The sequence below is a fragment of the Chiloscyllium plagiosum genome, unplaced genomic scaffold, assembly GCF_037043375.1.
Source record: "Chiloscyllium plagiosum isolate Xiang-an unplaced genomic scaffold, Cpla_swu_hap1 HiC_scaffold_45, whole genome shotgun sequence".
In the NCBI taxonomy this organism is placed as follows: Eukaryota; Metazoa; Chordata; class Chondrichthyes; order Orectolobiformes; family Hemiscylliidae; genus Chiloscyllium; species Chiloscyllium plagiosum.
In genome coordinates, this window is record NW_028270183.1 from 4,164,399 (window position 1) to 4,179,783 (window position 15,385).

Consider the following 15,385-nt stretch of genomic DNA (forward strand, 5'->3'; position numbering starts at 1 on the left):
GTTCCTGAGCTGTACCCATAATGCCTCACTGAAGGGTGTCCACCCCAGCACAGTTTGCTATGCTTCCTAACCAGTTATGCAGTCCCCCACCTCTGCTTCCCTGTCTCATCTGAAACACTGATATTCCGGAACGTTAAGCTGCCAATCCTGTCCCTCTTTCAACATCCCTCTGTGAAAGCACCATTATCATTGCATGCATTAATCCAGGCTCTAAGTTCACCTGTCTTAACTGTTCTTCTACTTACATTGAAATGAATACAGTCCAGCCCTCCAGTTCCACTGAGCTCAGCAACCTCTCCCTGACTGCGCTTCCTCTTAGCTATACTTGTCTTAGTCTCAAACGTTTCCCCAGCCTCTGTACTTACTGACCTGCTGCTCCTGTTCCCAGCCCCCTTAACCACACGTAACTCTCCCGAATGGCACCATCAAACCTCCCTGCTAGGATATTGGTGCCCATCCAGTTTAGGTGAGACAAGTCCTTCTTGTTGACTTGTCACCTTCCCTGGTAGACATCCCAATGACTCACCTCGCTGAAGCCCTCCTGCCTACACCAGCTCTTTAGCCACATGCTGAATTGTACTATGTCTCTGTTCCTAGCCTTGGTAGCATGTGACATGGGGAGTAATGCTGAGATTACTACCCTGGAGGTCCTGCTTTCTAGTTTATTACGTAATTGCCTGAATTGTCATTGCAGGACCTCCAATCTCTATGTTCCTCTCATTCCAGTATGCTGCCCACCACTGGGAGGTGGGCAAACCTTGAGCTGATAAAGACCTATTCTCTTCTGAACCTTCTCCCCCCGACCCACCCGTTGCCTTGTCCAATAACTCATTGACCAAGCATTTGGCAGCCCAGGGGCTAGATCTCCATCAATAGCTTGCTGATAACACTCTGGTGAAGTACCTGGAATGCTTCCCTCTGTGAAAGATGCTATCTAAATGCAACTTATTGTTGGTTAACTGCATGCCAGTTGTTAGAGGCTTGTTGGCAGTCTGTTTGGGGTGATCCACTTTCTTGAACCTGGGTGCCTGGCCGCTCAAAGCAAGGGATTGGAATCTTCCGTTGGATTCCACCGGTTTCAAACAGCGACTGCTTTTGGAAAGCTGGAGAGGGTCAACTCCAGCCTCTGGCTGGGATATTTACTTCATCACTTTGTTCAGCGCCTCCCCCCCTCCCAACCCCCATGGTCTCACTTTCTCTCCAAATTAAAATAATCTTGATTTAATAAAAATCATTTTATGACCAACTCATGCAGTTTGCCAAAGAACGAAGTCATGTAATTAAAATTCAAGAGTCTGGAAAAACATCTGTCTTCAATCTTGGAATTTATTTGATGAAATGTTTCATTTCCAATGCCCCCCCCCCCTTCAAAAAAAACAAAACTTGATTGGATCAGCAGCTTACTTTAGGTACTTTTTAAAATCTCAGATCTACAAATAGTGTCTTAAATATTATCTCCAAATGTGAATCTGTAGTTGATCATTAGTTGAAGGGTGATTCAGATACAATCATTGGCCATTATCTGCCTTTGTTTGAGTTAATTGAAACCATGTTGTGAGTTTTAATGCACAGTAGCCTGATGTTAACCTGTACCTTGCACCATATCGGGTACGTTTTACTGGATAAATGGAACTCCCATTCTGAGTTTGCGTTCAAGCACCAAACTGGACTTGCTCATCACCTTTTGCAAATTTTTGGGGCGAATGCTAACTCTTTATGTAAAACGTTTCATCAAATTTGGAAGTCTGCTCATTTAATACCCAGTGAAGTTACCATGTAGTGTGGTCACTCATGTAGGAGACACACCAGCCTATCTGTGCACAGCAAGATCCCATTAAGCACTACCACCTGATGAAGGAGCGACACTCTGAAAGCTAGTGTGCTTCCAATTAAACCTGTTGCTCTATAACCTGGTGTTGTGTGATTTCTAACTTTGTACACCCCAGTCCAACACCGGCATCTCCAAACCATTAAACAGGAATGAGATCAGGATCAAGTGATGGGTGTGGAGTTAAATATTATCCAAGGCACACAGGGAGAGCTCTCCTCTTCCTCTTTGAGTAACTGATGACGGATCTTTGCAGAGAACAGGTGGAGCCTCAGTTTAACACGACGACCTCCGACAATGCGGCGTTCCCTCAGCACTGACCCCCCCCCCCCCCCCCAACAGTGCGGCGCTCCCTCAGCGCTGACCCCCCCACCGCCCCCAACAGTGCGGCGCTCCCTCAGCGCTGACCCCCCCACCGCCCCCGACAGTGCGGCACTCCCTCAGCACTGACCCACCCCCGACAGTGCGGCGCTCCCTCAGCGCTGACCCACCCCCGACAGTGCGGCGCGCCCTCAGCGCTGACCCACCCCCGACAGTGCGGCGCGCCCTCAGCGCTGACCCACCCCCGACAGTGCGGCGCGCCCTCAGCACTGACCCACCCCCGACAGTGCGGCGCGCCCTCAGCGCTGACCCCCCTCCCCCCCTCCCCGACAATGCGGCGCTCCCTCAGCACTGACCCCCCCCCCCCCCGACAGTGCGGTGCTCCCTCAGCACTGACCCCCCCGACAGTGCGGTAAATGAACTCCAGGTGACACAGGACAGCAGCGCTTCACAGGAGGCTCCAAACACTGAGGATGTCACCGAGACAGGGAACGAAACGTCTGTAAATCAACTTCCCAGCTCGGTGAACATACCCACAACCACAACAACCAGCACCCAGGCGACGAATCTTCATGCATACCTTGAATCATATTTGGAATAAAGGGTGAATTTCAAATTGGGATCTGGACCAATAACTGACTCCGTTTTTGTTGGGTATGGAATTAAATCCTGAATGATTGTTTTCTGTCCAAACAGGAGTTGTCTAATTGCAATTGGAACAAGAAAGAGAAACACACTTTGGCTCCAAATGTGGTCGCTTTTACCAGGAGGTTTAACCAGGTAAAGTGTCAAACCAGGCAACATCTGGTAATTAAACAGAGGTGTTGAAATCTCTAACTGATTTGGTCTGTTTAATTTCTGTATTGTTGAACTGATCTTGCCCAGGTCTGGAAATCTGTCCACATTCAGCACCTTTTGCCTGTCACTCCCCCAGAGCCTCTGTCCCCTTGTTCCAGGTTTATTTCTCACTCCTGCTGTTGGTATTTCAGTTAAATGTCCCCCCCCCCCCCCCCCCAATCAGCCTACTGATATTTACAGTCAGAACAAGTCCAGATCTGGGCTGGAGAAAGAGAAATAAAATCTTAAGCTGCTGTGAAGCTGTCTATTAATGGGATCCATGGAAGTGGAGGAGTTCTGACGTTTAAACTTTCTGATGCAATAAATTCAATGCAGGAGAATGACCTCTAACATTCTTGACTAAAACCTATTGGTGTCCAAGACTGTCAGAGCCTGGATGAAGTAGTAGCATTTGGCCCATTGAATCACCTCCACTGTTTGATCATGGCTGATGTTTCTCAATCCCCTTGTCCCACCTTCTCCCTCTAAGCCTTGACCCCCCCTTACTAATCAAGAACCCATCTATTTCTGGATTAAACGCACTCAATGACTTGGCTTCCACAGCCCTCTGAGGCAATGGTATTATGACGACAGAGAAGTGAGGGGTTCTGTCTTTTTCAGGTCAGTTTCTGGGTCATCCGAGAGATCCTCACCAAACAGTCTCTGAAAAGAAGAGTGCAAGTTGTCGGGCATTTTATCAAATTGCAAAAGTGAGTTTCTTTTGATCCCGAGAGGAGCCGTGCAGTAAGCTGCAGGTTTGACCAGTTGACTCGGTGTTGGCCCTGAGAATTCACTCACTTGCCCCAAGCGTGTGATTGTTGAGAGGTTGTTCCAGATGATGAAAGTGCTGCTTCCCACTTGCTAAACTTCAGAAAGCCTTTGGTAATGAACCCTGTTAGAGAGAGAATGGAATAAGGTCTTCTCTCCCAAACGTTTCATCGCGTGTGTGCCCCTCAGGGCAGGGAAAGGATTTCTATAAAAACTAGTTTGTTTGTTTTTGCAGAAACTTCAGGCTCTCCATAATCTTCATGGATTGATGGCTGTTGTTTCAGCATTACAGAGCACACCAGTGTACAGGCTGAGGAAAACATGGGCGGTAGGTCACGGTCTATTTCTCGTTTAATTGTTGGTGGTGGTACTGAACACTGTACCAGACTGAAGAAGAATCCAGCATTAACTCCCCCCCCCCCCCCCCCCCCCCCCCCCATCATCTCTCCCTCACCAGAGATGTGACGTTTCTCCAGCATTGCCTGTGTTTGCCTCTGATCTCCGGCAGCCCCACTGTTTTGTTTCTTTATCAGAGAGTCCTAATCTGGTCAGGCAGTGCAGGGATTAGATGAAACTGGTTCAGTCGTGGGATTATGGTGGGTTTTGAATATTTGTGTTGGTTGTGAAACAGACTGAAAAGCGTAATTAACAGAAGAGATACGAGCTTTGTTGGCTAGTTAACCTTCATATCATTTGATTATTTTTACATTTGTTTATTCCAAATTCAGCGAGAAGTGGCGTTTAGTGTTGCCACTGTCTGGTGTCAAGTTAGAACATGGAAAATAAACCAAAACACAGACTATAAAGTCAGAAAAATACAATAGTGAGGTTCATCTTGTGGCCTTATCTTGTTTTCAGCGTAAGGGTCTGGTTTTGTTCATTCATTCCGTCCATGCTCTTTCATTTAGTTTATTCAGTGAGGAGGGTCGGTTGGAAATGATTAGGACTGTTCTTGGAGAGAAAGCTGATAGAGATTCGTAGAGGCTTTCCAAGTCCTGAACAGGCTGCACAAAGTAGATTGGGAAAAGCTGTCCCCTCTCCTAAAGAGGTCAAGAGCCTGTGGAGTGCACTGCCTGGAACTGTGGCAGAGCTCAGTTCAATTGAGGCCTTGGAGAGATCTTTATTTGGAGAGAAGAGTATACAGAGCAGGCAGCAGACTGGCTGTCCTAATGCTCCTGGATTGTTCGGTGCTGTGCAGTTTGGTTTTCATCTGAATCTCTCTCTTTTTTTTGTCTGTGAATTAATTTTCATCAATTTCAGCTAAACAATTACGTTGTGCATCTCTGCACTTCCCACAAGACTGACTTCAGAACAGATCTCTTCACGTGAAATTTACTCTCTTCCCCCTGCCTCCTCAACCTGTTCAGGCAGGAACTCGGCAGAGTATGGGATTAGTTTGGGGTAGATGCAGAGCTGTGGTGAATGGCCTAGTGGTATTATCGCTGGGCTCTCAATCTAGAGAGAAAGTGAGGGCTGCAGGTGCTGGAGAGTGGGGTGCTGGAAAAGCCCTTCCTGATGAAGGGTTCTTGCCTGAAACATACACTCTCCTGCTCCTCTGATGCTGCCTGACTTGCTATGCTTTTCCAGCACCCCACTCTCGACTGTTAGCCTAGAGACTCAGGCAATGTTTGAATTCTGTCAAGACATTTAAAATAAAACCTGGAATTAAGAGTCTAATGATGACCATGAATCCTCTGCCTGTTGTCAGGGAAAGTCCATGTGGTTCTCTAAAGCCTGTAGGGAATGAGACAGCCATCCTTACCCGGTCTGTCCTGTGTGTGACTCCAGGCACACAGCAATGGGGTTGACTCTTAACTGCCCTCTGGGCAATTAGGGATGGGAAATAAACGCCCACATAATGAAGAAAAGAGATCTTGTTATTTGGGCATTTGGTTTTTGAAGTAGAAGTAGGTAGGTGTTTTTGGTTTTCAGTTCTGGAAGAGGGATTTTTATTTTAAGGGTCAGAAACCTTTACCAGTGAGTTAACGTGACATTTCCAATGAATCATTTAGATTAGATTTTTTTTGGTTTTTTTTTAGATTACATTACAGTGTGGAAACAGGCCCTTCGGCCCAACAAGTCCACACCGCCCCGCCGAAGCGTAACCCACCCATACCCCTACATTTACCCCTTACCTAACACTATGGGCAATTTAGCATGGCCAATTCACCTGACCTGCACATCTTTGGACTGTGGGAGGAAACCGGAGCACCCGGAGGAAACCCACGCAGACACGGGGAGAACGTGCAAACTCCACACAGTCAGTCGCCTGAGGCGGGAATTGAACCTGGGTCTCTGGAGCTGTGAGGCAGCAGTGCTAACCACTGTGCCACCGTGCCGCCCATTAGATTAGATTCCCTATAGTGTGGAAACAGGCTCTTCGGCCTGACAAGTCCACACCGACCCTCCGAAGAGTAGCCCATCCCCCCCTCTCACTAATGCACCTAACACTATGAACAGTTTAGCATGGCCAATTCACCCCTGACGTGCGCATCTTTGGACTGGGGGAGGAACCCTGAGGAAACCCACGCAGACACTGGGAGAATGTGCAAACTCCACACAGACAGTTACTCGAGGCTGGAATCGAACCTGGGGCCCTGGTGCTGTGAGGCAGCAGTGCTAAACCACTGAGCCACTGTATCAACGTATTTGATTTAAGCTAAATGACCAGAGAAGCGACCTGGTGAGATAATTGCTGAAGCTTTTCCGAAGTTAAAGTTTATAGCAGGTCAGGCAGCATCAGAGGAGCAGGAGAGTCAGAGGTTGGTTCAGTTCAGAAGGGAAGGTTTGTGGCAGCAGGAAGGCAGTTTGGTTTTGGACGTCTCCAGGTCCTTCAGAACTGGAAAAAACTGTTTCCACAGCCCAGGAAGAAACAGGGCTAGACGTCAGTGAGTTAACCTGGCGCTTGGGATAGACTGGGAGACTCATGTGCAAGGAAACATTTGTGGCCTTACTCGTTGAGGAAAGAATAGCTGTATGAAGGCAGCAGTGTTACTGACATTCCCAGTGGTTGCTTTCTCATCGCATAGAGAGTGAGACAGACAGACAACTGGTGATTAACTTCACCTGAGGGTCATCTCAGGTGAGGTTGAGAAGGTGAGATGCTTGTAGTGAATCCACACTGTTGGTGTCAGTCAGCATCGCAAAGCAGCTGTCCACCCAACTGAGCAACTACCCTCGAGGAGTGATACTTCACTGGGGTTGAGTGTCTGTAAAGGATATTGTTGGTGTAAAAGATTGATTCTTTCTTTTTACTGTTTATGATGAGCAGTTTCTAAATATATAATTATTTTGGTCTGCTTTGTGTAAGAAACTTGCTTTTTTTTTGCCAAAAACACATTGGTAATCTTGTCTGAATATGTTCAGTGACTGAACAGCATGGTAACTAAAATTAGGGAAAAGTAGTTCTAGTACATGAAGCTAGATTTCACTCTGGAATCTGACTTGTGTGGTATTACCATTAGTGGGGTCATAACATGACAGGGCAGTGGGGTTAGTTTGGGAGTGAGGGCAATAGGGAGTGGGCCAGTGGGATTGGGATGGGGGCAATAGGGAGTGGGCCAGTGGGATTGGGATGGGGGCAGTAGGGAGTGAGGCAGTGGGATTAGTTTGGGATGGTGGCAGTAGGGAGTGGGGCAGTGGGATTAGATTGGGATTGGGATGGGGGCAGTAGGGATTGGGGCAGTGGGATTAGATTGGGATTGGGGTGGGGGCAGTAGGGAGTGGGGCAGTGGGATTAGATTGGGATTGGGATGGGGGCAGTAGGGATTGGGGCAGTGGGATTAGATTGGGATTGGGGTGGGGGCAGTAGGGAGTGGGGCAGTGGGATTAGATTGGGATTGCGATGGGAGCAGTAGGGAGTGGGGCAGTGGGATTAGATTGGGATTGGGGTGGGGGCAGTAGGGAGTGGGACAGTGGGATTGTGATGGGGCAGTGGGATTAGATTGGGATGGTGATGGGGCAGTAGGGAGTGTGGCAGTGGGATTAGATTGGGATTGGGGTGGGGGCAGCAGGGAGTGGGACAGTGGGATTAGATTGGGATTGGGGTGGGGGCAGTAGGGAGTGGGACAGTGGGATTGTGATGGGGCAGTGGGATTAGATTGGGATGGTGATGGGGCAGTAGGGAGTGTGGCAGTGGGATTAGATTGGGATGGTGATGAGGCAGTAGGGAGTGGGGTAGTGGGATTAGATTGGGATTGGGGTGGGGGCAGTAGGGAGTGGGGCAGTGGGACTGGGTTGGGGTGGGGTAGTAGGGAGTGGGGCAGTGGGACTGGGTTGGGATTGTGATGGGGCAGTGGGATTAGATTGGGATGGGGATGGGGCAGTAGGGAGTGGGGCAGTGGGATTAGATTGGGATTGGGGTGGGGGCAGTAGGGAGTGGGGCAGCGGGATTAGATTGGGATTAGCGTGGGGGCAGTAGGGAGTGGGACAGTGGGACTGGATTGGGATTGGGGTGGGGGCAGTAGGGATTGGGGCAGTGGGATTAGATTGGGATTGTGATGGGGCAGTGGGATTAGATTGGGATTGGGATGGGGCAGTAGGGAGTGGGGCAGTGGGATAAGATTGGGATTGGGGTGGGGGCAGTAAGGAGTGGGGCAGTGGGATTAGATTGGGATTGGGGTGGGGGCAGTAGGGAGTAGGGCAGTGGGATTAGATTCGGATTGGGGTGGGGGCAGTAGGGAGTGGGGCAGTGGAATTAGATTGGGATTGGGGTGGGGGCAGTCGGGAGTGGGGCAGTGGAATTAGTTTGGGATTGGGGTGGGGGCAGTCGGGAGTGGGGCAGTGGGATTAGATTGGGATTGGGGTGGGGGCAGTAGGGAGTGGGGCAGTGGGATTGGTGTGGGGGCAGTGTGGGGCAGTGGGATTGGGGTGGGGGCAGTAGGGAGTGGGGCAGTGGGATTGGGGTCGGGGCAGTAGGGAGTGGGGCAGTGGGATTGGGGTGGGGGCAGTAGGGAGTGGGGCAGTGGGATTGGGGTGGGGGCAGTAGGGAGTGGGACAGTGGGATTGGGGTGAGGGCAGTATGGTGTGGGACAGTGCGATTAGATTGGGATTGGGGTGGGGGCAGTCGGGAGTGGGGCAGTGGGATTAGATTGGGATTGGGGTGGGGGCAGTAGGGAGTGGGACAGTGGGATTGGAATGGGGCAGTGGGATTAGATTGGGATTTGGGTGGGGGCAGCAGGGAGTGGGGCAGTGGGATTAGATTGGGATTGGGGTGGGGGCAGTCGGGAGTGGGGCAGTGGGATTGGGGTGGGGGCAGTAGGGAGTGGGATTAGATTGGGATTGGGGTGGGGGCAGTCGGGAGTGGGTCAGTGGGATTAGATTGGGATTGGGGTGGGGACAGTAGGGAGTGGGGCAGTGGGATTAGATTGGGATTGGGGTGGGGGCAGTCGGGAGTGGGGCGGTGGGATTGGGGTGGGGGCAGTAGGGAGTGGGATTAGATTGGGGTGGGGACAGTAGGGAGTGGGGCAGTGGGATTAGATTGGGATTGGGGTGGGGGCTGTAGGGAGTGGGGCAGTGGGATTATATTGGGATTGGGGTGGGGGCAGTCGGGAGTGGGTCAGTGGGATTAGATTGGGATTGGGGTGGGGACAGTAGGGAGTGGGGCAGTGGGATTAGATTGGGATTGGGGTGGGGGCAGTAGGGAGTGGGGCAGTGGGATTAGATTGGGATTGGTGTGGGGGCAGTCGGGAGTGGGGCAGTGGGATTGGGGTTGGGGCAGTAGGGAGTGGGGCAGTGGGATTAGATTGGGATTGGGGTGGGGGCAGTCGGGAGTGGGACAGTGGGATTAGATTGGGATTGGGGTGGGGACAGTAGGGAGTGGGGCAGTGGGATTAGATTGGGATTGGGGTGGGGGCAGTAGGGAGTGGGGCAGTGGGATTAGATTGGGATTGGGGTGGGGGCAGTAGGGAGTGGGGCAGTGGGATTAGATTGGGATTGGGGTGGGGGCAGTCGGGAGTGGGGCAGTGGGATTGGGGTGGGATTGGGGTGGGGGCAGTAGGGAGTGGGACAGTGGGATTAGATTGGGATTGGGGTGGGGACAGTAGGGAGTGGGGCAGTGGGATTAGATTGGGATTGGGGTGGGGGCAGTAGGGAGTGGGGCAGTGGGATTAGATTGGGATTGGGGTGGGGACAGTAGGGAGTGGGGCAGTGGGATTAGATTGGGATTGGGGTGGGGGCAGTAGGGAGTGGGGCAGTGAGATTAGATTGGGATTGGGGTGGGGGCAGTAGGGAGTGGGACAGTGGGACTGGATTGGGATTGGGCTGGGGGCAGTAGGAAGTGGGGCAGTGGGATTAGATTGGGATTGGGGTGGGGTCAGTAGGGAGTGGGGCAGTGGGATAAGATTGGGATTGGGGTGGGGGCAGTCTGGAGTGGGGCAGTGGGATTAGATTGGGATTGGGGTGGGTGCAGTAGGGAGTGGGACAGTGGGATTGGAATGGGGCAGTGGGAAGAGATTGGGATTGGGGTGGGGGCAGCAGGGAGTGGAGCAGTGGGATTGGGGTAGGGGCAGTAGGGAGTGGGGCAGTGGGATTGGGGTAGGGGCAGTAGGCAGTGGGACAGTGGGATTGGGGTGAGGACGGTATGGAGTGGGGCAGTGGGATTAGATTGGGATTGGGGTGGGGGCAGTAGGGAGTGGGGCAGTGGGATTAGATTGGGATTGGGGTGGGGGCAGTCGGGAGTGGGGCGGTGGGATTGGGGTGGGGGCAGTAGGGAGTGGGATTAGATTGGGGTGGGGACAGTAGGGAGTGGGGCAGTGGGATTAGATTGGGATTGGGGTGGGGGCTGTAGGGAGTGGGGCAGTCGGATTAGATTGGGATTGGGGTGGGGGCAGTCGGGAGTGGGTCAGTGGGATTAGATTGGGATTGGGGTGGGGACAGTAGGGAGTGGGGCAGTGGGATTAGATTGGGATTGGGGTGGGGGCAGTAGGGAGTGGGGCAGTGGGATTAGATTGGGATTGGGGTGGGGGCAGTCGGGAGTGGGGCAGTGGGATTGGGGTGGGATTGGGGTGGGGGCAGTAGGGAGTGGGGCAGTGGGATTAGATTGGGATTGGGGTGGGGGCAGTCGGGAGTGGGTCAGTGGGATTAGATTGGGATTGGGGTGGGGACAGTAGGGAGTGGGATTAGATTGGGGTGGGGACAGTAGGGAGTGGGGCAGTGGGATTCGATTGGGATTGGGGTGGGGGCAGTCGGGAGTGGGGCAGTGGGATTGGGGTGGGATTGGGGTGGGGGCAGAAGGGAGTGGGATTAGATTGGGATTGGGGTGGGGGCAGTAGGGAGTGGGGCAGTGGGATTAGATTGGGATTGGGGTGGGGGCAGTCGGGAGTGGGACAGTGGGATTAGATTGGGATTGGGGTGGGGACAGTAGGGAGTGGGGCAGTGGGATTAGATTGGGATTGGGGTGGGGACAGTAGGGAGTGGGGCAGTGGGATTAGATTGGGATTGGGGTGGGGGCAGTAGGGAGTGGGGCAGTGGGATTAGATTGGGATTGGGGTGGGGGCAGTCGGGAGTGGGGCAGTGGGATTGGGGTGGGGGCAGTAGGGAGTGGGACAGTGGGCTTAGATTGGGATTGGGGTGGGGACAGTAGGGAGTGGGGCAGTGGGATTGGGGTGGGGGCAGTAGGGAGTGGGACAGTGGAATTAGATTGGGATTGGGGTGGGGACAGTAGGGAGTGGGGCAGTGGGATTAGATTGGGATTGGGGTGGGGGCAGTAGGGAGTGGGGCAGTGGGATTAGATTGGGATTGGGGTGGGGGCAGTCGGGAGTGGGGCAGTGGGATTGGGGTGGGGGCAGTAGGGAGTGGGACAGTGGGATTAGATTGGGATTGGGGTGGGGACAGTAGGGAGTGGGGCAGTGGGATTAGATTGGGATTGGGGTGGGGGCAGTAGGGAGTGGGGCAGTGGGATTAGATTGGGATTGGGGTGGGGGCAGTCGGGAGTGGGTCAGTGGGATTAAATTGGGATCGCGGTGTGGCAGTGGGATTGGGGTGGGGGCAGTAGGGAGTGGGGCAGTGGGATTGGGGTGGGGGCAGTAGGGAGTGGGACAGTGGGATTGGGGTGGGGGCAGTAGGGAGTGGGACAGTGGGATTTGGGTGGGGGTATATGGTGTGGGACAGTGGGATTAGATTGGGATTGGGGTGAGGGCAGTAGGGAGTGGGACAGTGGGATTAGATTGGGATTGGGGTGAGGGCAGTATGGAGTGGGACAGTGGGATTAGATTGGGATTGGGGTGGGGGCAGTATGGAGTGGGGCAGTGGGATTAGATTGGGATTGGGGTGGGGGCAGTATGGAGTGTGGCAATGGGATTAGATTGGGATTGGGGTGGGGGCAGTAGGGAGTGGGTCAGTGGGATTAGATTGGGATTGGGGTGGGGGCAGTAGGGAGTGGGGCAGTGGGATTAGATTGGGATTGGGGTGAGGGCAGTAGGGAGTGGGACAGTGGGATTAGATTGGGATTGGGGTGGGGGCAGTATGGAGTGGGACAGTGGGATTAGATTGGGATTGGGGTGGGGGCAGTAGGGAGTGGGACAGTGGGATTAGATTGGGATTGGGGTGGGGGCAGTAGGGAGTGGGGCAGTGGGATTAGATTGGGATTGGGGTGGGGGCAGTAGGGAGTGGGGCAGTGGGATTAGATTGGGATTGGGGTGGGGGCAGTAGGGAGTGGGGCAGTGGGATTGGGGTGGGGGCAGTAGGGAGTGGGGCAGTGGGATTAGATTGGGATTGGGGTGGGGGCAGTAGGGAGTGGGGCAGTGGGATTAGATTGGGATTGGGGTGGGGGCAGTATGGAGTGGGGCAGTGGGATTAGATTGGGATTGGGGTGGGGGCAGTCGGGAGTGGGGCAGTGGGATTAGATTGGGATTGGGGTGGGGACAGTAGGGAGTGGGGCAGTGGGATTAGATTGGGATTGGGGTGGGGACAGTAGGGAGTGGGACAGTGGGATTAGATTGGGATTGGGGTGGGGGCAGTAGGGAGTGGGACAGTGGGATTAGATTGGGATTGGGGTGGGGGCAGTAGGGAGTGTGACAGTGGGATTAGATTGGGATTGGGGTGGGGGCAGTAGGGAGTGGGACAGTGGGATTAGATTGGGATTGGGGTGGGGGCAGTAGGGAGTGGGGCAGTGGGATTAGATTGGGATTGGGGTGGGGACAGTAGGGAGTGGGGCAGTGGGATTGGGGTGGGGGCAGTAGGGAGTGGGGCAGTGGGATTAGATTGGGATTGCGGTGGGGGCAGTAGGGAGTGGGGCAGTGGGACTTGCTCCCTGAATGGACCTGATGTTCTCCTGTGGTGTCAGTTGTTCACTGTGCTGTGAGAGTGTAATCCTATTGTGGTTCGTATAAAAGCAGAATGTTGTCATTAAGCTTGTGTTCTTTTGGTTATAGCTGTTGAGCAGGAAAGATAAGGCTACGTTTGAGAAGCTGCAGACCCTGACGTCCAACGGCGATAACTATGAAATGCTCCGAAATTATATTTGCAGTTTGAAAGCGACCCCATGTATTCCATATTTAGGTGAGTTTAATCTCCTCTATCTCTCACAGGGCGGCTGCATGTTCAGGATCTGCTCCAAACTTCCCATATTTCAGTATTGGTGCCTGCTGTCCCATTGACTGGTGTCTGAGCCCGGGGACTGGGGGGAAGGGGAGTGTCTGATGTGACCCTCATTGATGGTTTCCTGCCTTTTGCTTTGTCCCTTGTGGATCAGAATTCTCGCGGTGGTGAAATCAGCTCCAGACTGATGGGTGTTTGTCCATTCTGCCTCGTCTGGTTAATGCACGGTGTGTTAGAAACAATAAAACGTCTGCTGTTTTGAGGTAGGAGGATGTGTTTGTGTGATCCATGTTTGAAATAACCAGGCTGAATTAACTCTGGGAACAGAGTGAGCCTGATTTTTCAGGTTGTTGCTCTCTGCCTCATTCCTACGCAACTGCACAGATCCACCTCTAATCTCTGCAAAGAGGAGAGTTGTCTGGGGAAAATTTGAATTACAGTGAACATGTAATGCATCAGGATCCTTGGGGTAGAACACTGGTGAGCAGTTTTATTCTGGAAATGGTACTTCGTCTGAACTTTACTCCATCAATGTTACTGAAGTCTGAAAACCTTCAATGAGTCCAATAAATGACCAGCTTTGAAACTGTTAGCAGGAGGCTGCTATTAACGAAACATTCTCTTATCCACAATTCCTATGTGTTAGTTTATTGTTTCTGCAATGTAATGTTGGCCACATGGTTTAGTTTGCGATGTGTGGAATGAATTGGAGCAGCCATGTGTCTGACTGTGTGTGGGTCCTCACTTCATAGACAACACTGACCACACCTCCTTCACATCAGCTCCAACCAGCAGCCTTGTATGTTCCCGATACAAGCTGCTACAAGGGACATCAGTCAAACTGCACATCAGTACAAGTTAGAAGTCAGCATTGTGTTTGAAGGAGGTTTGATGTTGCCTGTGAGAGGTGTATTGTGTAATTTGCATGCAGAGAGAACTGTCGAAAGGCCTTTGACTGATGGTGGTTAGTGAATGTGATGCTGTGACCCGTGGCAGGTTTGTCCTGTGGTTTTAGTATTTACTGTCACTCCTCACCAACAGCCCAACCTTCTTTCTGCAGTTTAATTCCCACTATCCTGGGGTTGAATGAAAACCCAGCTCTCTCCCTCTGATGCTGAGTAATTCAGGGCTGCAGCAGTTTCACCGTCACATCATTCTGCTTTTACCCAAATGGGATTTCTGTGTTGACTCGGACACATACTGAGATTCTCCAATACCTCACTGATTCATTACCAAACTCCAAAGTATATTACAGCAGAAAGTGGTTTATTTGTTCTGGTATTTACAGTGTTTTCTAGCACACAAGCGTAAACAAACATAAAGAGTTAACAGATTAATATCTAGGATGAGAATGCATCTAATTCCGTGTTAGTTTTCTAGGAAATCGGGCCATGTCTTGTTTAAAGCAGTGAGTAGATGATCAAATGGAGGGAGTTGCATTATCCTGATGATGGGTTCCCACACAGAATGATGGTGATTAATGTCTTGGAGAGGGTCGGATTGGAAATGATCAACTAATCCGAACTGAATTGTGATTGCCTCCTGCTGGCCTGTTCTGGAGATACAAGGGTTTAAGGGCCAGCGTTGCTGTGTCTGAGCCCGGTCAGACTGAGGGGTGTACAGTCAATGATGTGGGCGAAGTGTGGAGTAGAGGAATGAAAGGACTGCAGACAGTACTGTGTGTGGTTCTGGTCATCACTTTTACCTCCAGGCACTGGAGAGGGTGCCCAGGGGGGGTTTCTAAATGTGAAACCAGAAACTTAGGTGAATACATCAGGAGAGCGGCTAACTGTCTTTTCTCTTGAAAACAGAACGTGACCTAATTGAGGCCCTTTTAAAATTATTAAAGATTTTGATTGTGTGAAAATATCCCTCTTGTGGGAAAGAGCAGAATTCGAGGCTGTCAGTATAATATTTCCCAAGAAAGCCACTTGAAGGGAGTGAGAATGTGGAACCCGCTCCCTGAGGGAGGGATTGGAGTGAATGACATGGATTTTATTTAATGGGAACTAGAGAAATGTTTCAGGGACACTGGAGTCGACTATTACTCTGACTGCAGTAATACTAAAGCTGAAAGAGTTAACTTGAAGAGAA

The 15,385-nt window shown here is 51.8% G+C and overlaps 1 protein-coding gene across 1 annotated transcript in view; it reads left to right on the forward strand.

Moving 5' to 3' along the window:
- The window catches only part of LOC122552295 (ras-specific guanine nucleotide-releasing factor RalGPS1-like), an 83,215-nt gene that overhangs the window by 24,523 nt on the left and 43,307 nt on the right, over positions 1-15,385 (forward strand). The window contains exons 5-7 of the mRNA XM_087983172.1: positions 2,846-2,929; positions 3,990-4,082; positions 13,126-13,252. Of these exons, the coding sequence (XP_087839298.1) occupies positions 2,846-2,929; positions 3,990-4,082; positions 13,126-13,252 (304 nt within the window). The remainder of the gene's footprint in view (positions 1-2,845; positions 2,930-3,989; positions 4,083-13,125; positions 13,253-15,385) is intronic.